The 1,828-nt window shown below is 55.1% G+C and overlaps 1 protein-coding gene across 1 annotated transcript in view; it reads right to left on the bottom strand.

The window, feature by feature from the left end:
- Window positions 1-1,828, bottom strand: part of LOC103208341 (neuroligin 4 X-linked) — a 344,239-nt gene that overhangs the window by 18,253 nt on the left and 324,158 nt on the right. Inside the window, exon 4 of the mRNA XM_007954023.2 lies at window positions 168-957. Coding sequence (XP_007952214.1) covers window positions 168-957 — 790 coding nt within the window. The remainder of the gene's footprint in view (window positions 1-167; window positions 958-1,828) is intronic.

Here is a 1,828-nt window from a genome sequence, read left to right on the forward strand (position 1 = left end):
CTAGAGGACAGAGTGGAACTGCACCACAGGGTCTCCAAGGCTGTCAGTCTTCAGTGAAACCAATTACCTCATTTTTCTTCTGCACAGCAGCTGGTGGGTTCGAACCACCAACATCTGGGTTAGCAGCCCTCTACGTAATTAAGACACTGACAAGAGCAAAAACCTACCCCGTTTTGGCGAAGTTGGTCCAGTACGTCATCACCACCGCACTAAGCATCACATCGTTTTTGGAGAAGTTACAGCTGAAGAGCTCGGTGGGGCCGATCATGGGGATCCCAAAGACATAGGGGACCTCGTCCCCGTGGGCTGAGTCGGCCCAGCTGGGCTTCATCTCACTCTGACAGTGATGGTAAAAGGCGTAGAAGTAGGTCGGCGAGCCGTACTGGGCATGCAGGTCGGCGGTGGCCACGGCCGGGGCCACCCACTGGTGGTCAGTGAAGAGGGCCACCAGAGTCTTTCGTCGTGTCTCAGGGTTCTCCTTGTCCGCCCAGTCCGTGTACATGAACTTGATGGTCTCACGCAGGGTGTCCTTTCCCTCCGGGTAGCCGTACAGGTTGTCCACAAAGTTAGACACTGAGAAGTCAAAGTCGTTGGGGGTGACGCCATCTTCGTTGTCCACGATGCCGTCCACGAACTTGAGCCCTTCCCCCTGGTTCACGCCCAGCATGATGTCATAGTTGAGGAACTCTCCCTGCTCCATGAGAATCTGGGGGTCGTCGGGGATGACGTCGCCGTCGATGACGGGCCCGAAGGCGATGTGGTAGGTGGCCGGGGCGATGCTTTGCTGGATGAGCTCCTTGTAGTTCTTATTCCGGAGGCATTCGACCATGTCCGTGGTGTCCAGCATGTTGCAGCCCACTTTGTCTGCCAATATCCGAGTGTACTTGGCAGGCTGGTAGTTGACGGCCCAGCTGGACAGGGCGGTGCCGCTCTGGATGATGGCTTTTTGGAAAAGACCTGCAGGTGCAAAGCGGAGATATGCAAATGAACACCCAAGTGGACATGCAAATCTCCGCCCCGTGCGCAAGAAAGCAGCTTTTTCTGCCCGGAGAATGCAGGCACTGTAACTGCCTTCGGTGTGGGATTCCGCTCTGGCCACCGCTTCCACTCCTTTTCACCCCATACCCCCCAGCCCGAGGCCCCCACACTGCATGTTAGTTTGGGGAGATAGTTTTGCCCACAAAGACACACCAAGAGAGTTTAAGGACATAACGCTGCAGCATTAAAAACATGCAACCGCCTTGTGGCCCACAGGCCTCCAAGCACAGGATGTATGGAAAGGGGACACTAAAGAGACAACAGAAACAGGCGGGGTGGCCAGGGGCTTACGGGAGGAGAGAGGTTGAGTAGCTGGGGCCCCGGGCACCGTCAGGGCGGGGAGACTATTCCGTGGGACACCAACATTGTGGACCCGGCTGTGGTTGGAGCTACCGACAGGCTCACGGCCTGTAAGCCCCGGAGCAGAGGGACAACAGCAGCTGATGAAGGGGAAAGTGTCGCGGGAGCGCGGCGGGAGGGCGCAGCCGGCACGTCCGGGGCCTTTGTTCTGTAAACTTAAAACGGCCCTGAAACCAAAAGTGTATGAACAAGTGAGACAGAGAACATGAAACCCTAAAACATCTCTGAAAAATAAAGCGTCGTAGAAAAGATAAGCGGAGGCCTTCAAACCCTCGTTAGACATCTGAGGATATCAAAGATGCACCGTTAATGAGAAAGAAAAAGGAAACAGCACTGAATTGATTTCTCCTTCCACGACAGAGTGCTGCTTTCTGGGTACCTTGCCTCGTGTTTCATCACTAAAGGTCCTCGGAGGAAATGCTCACTGGAT

This window comes from Orycteropus afer, unplaced genomic scaffold (genome assembly GCF_000298275.1).
Source record: "Orycteropus afer afer isolate SDZICR_OR568_19922 unplaced genomic scaffold, OryAfe1.0 scaffold00426, whole genome shotgun sequence".
Lineage (NCBI taxonomy): Eukaryota > Metazoa > Chordata > Mammalia > Tubulidentata > Orycteropodidae > Orycteropus > Orycteropus afer.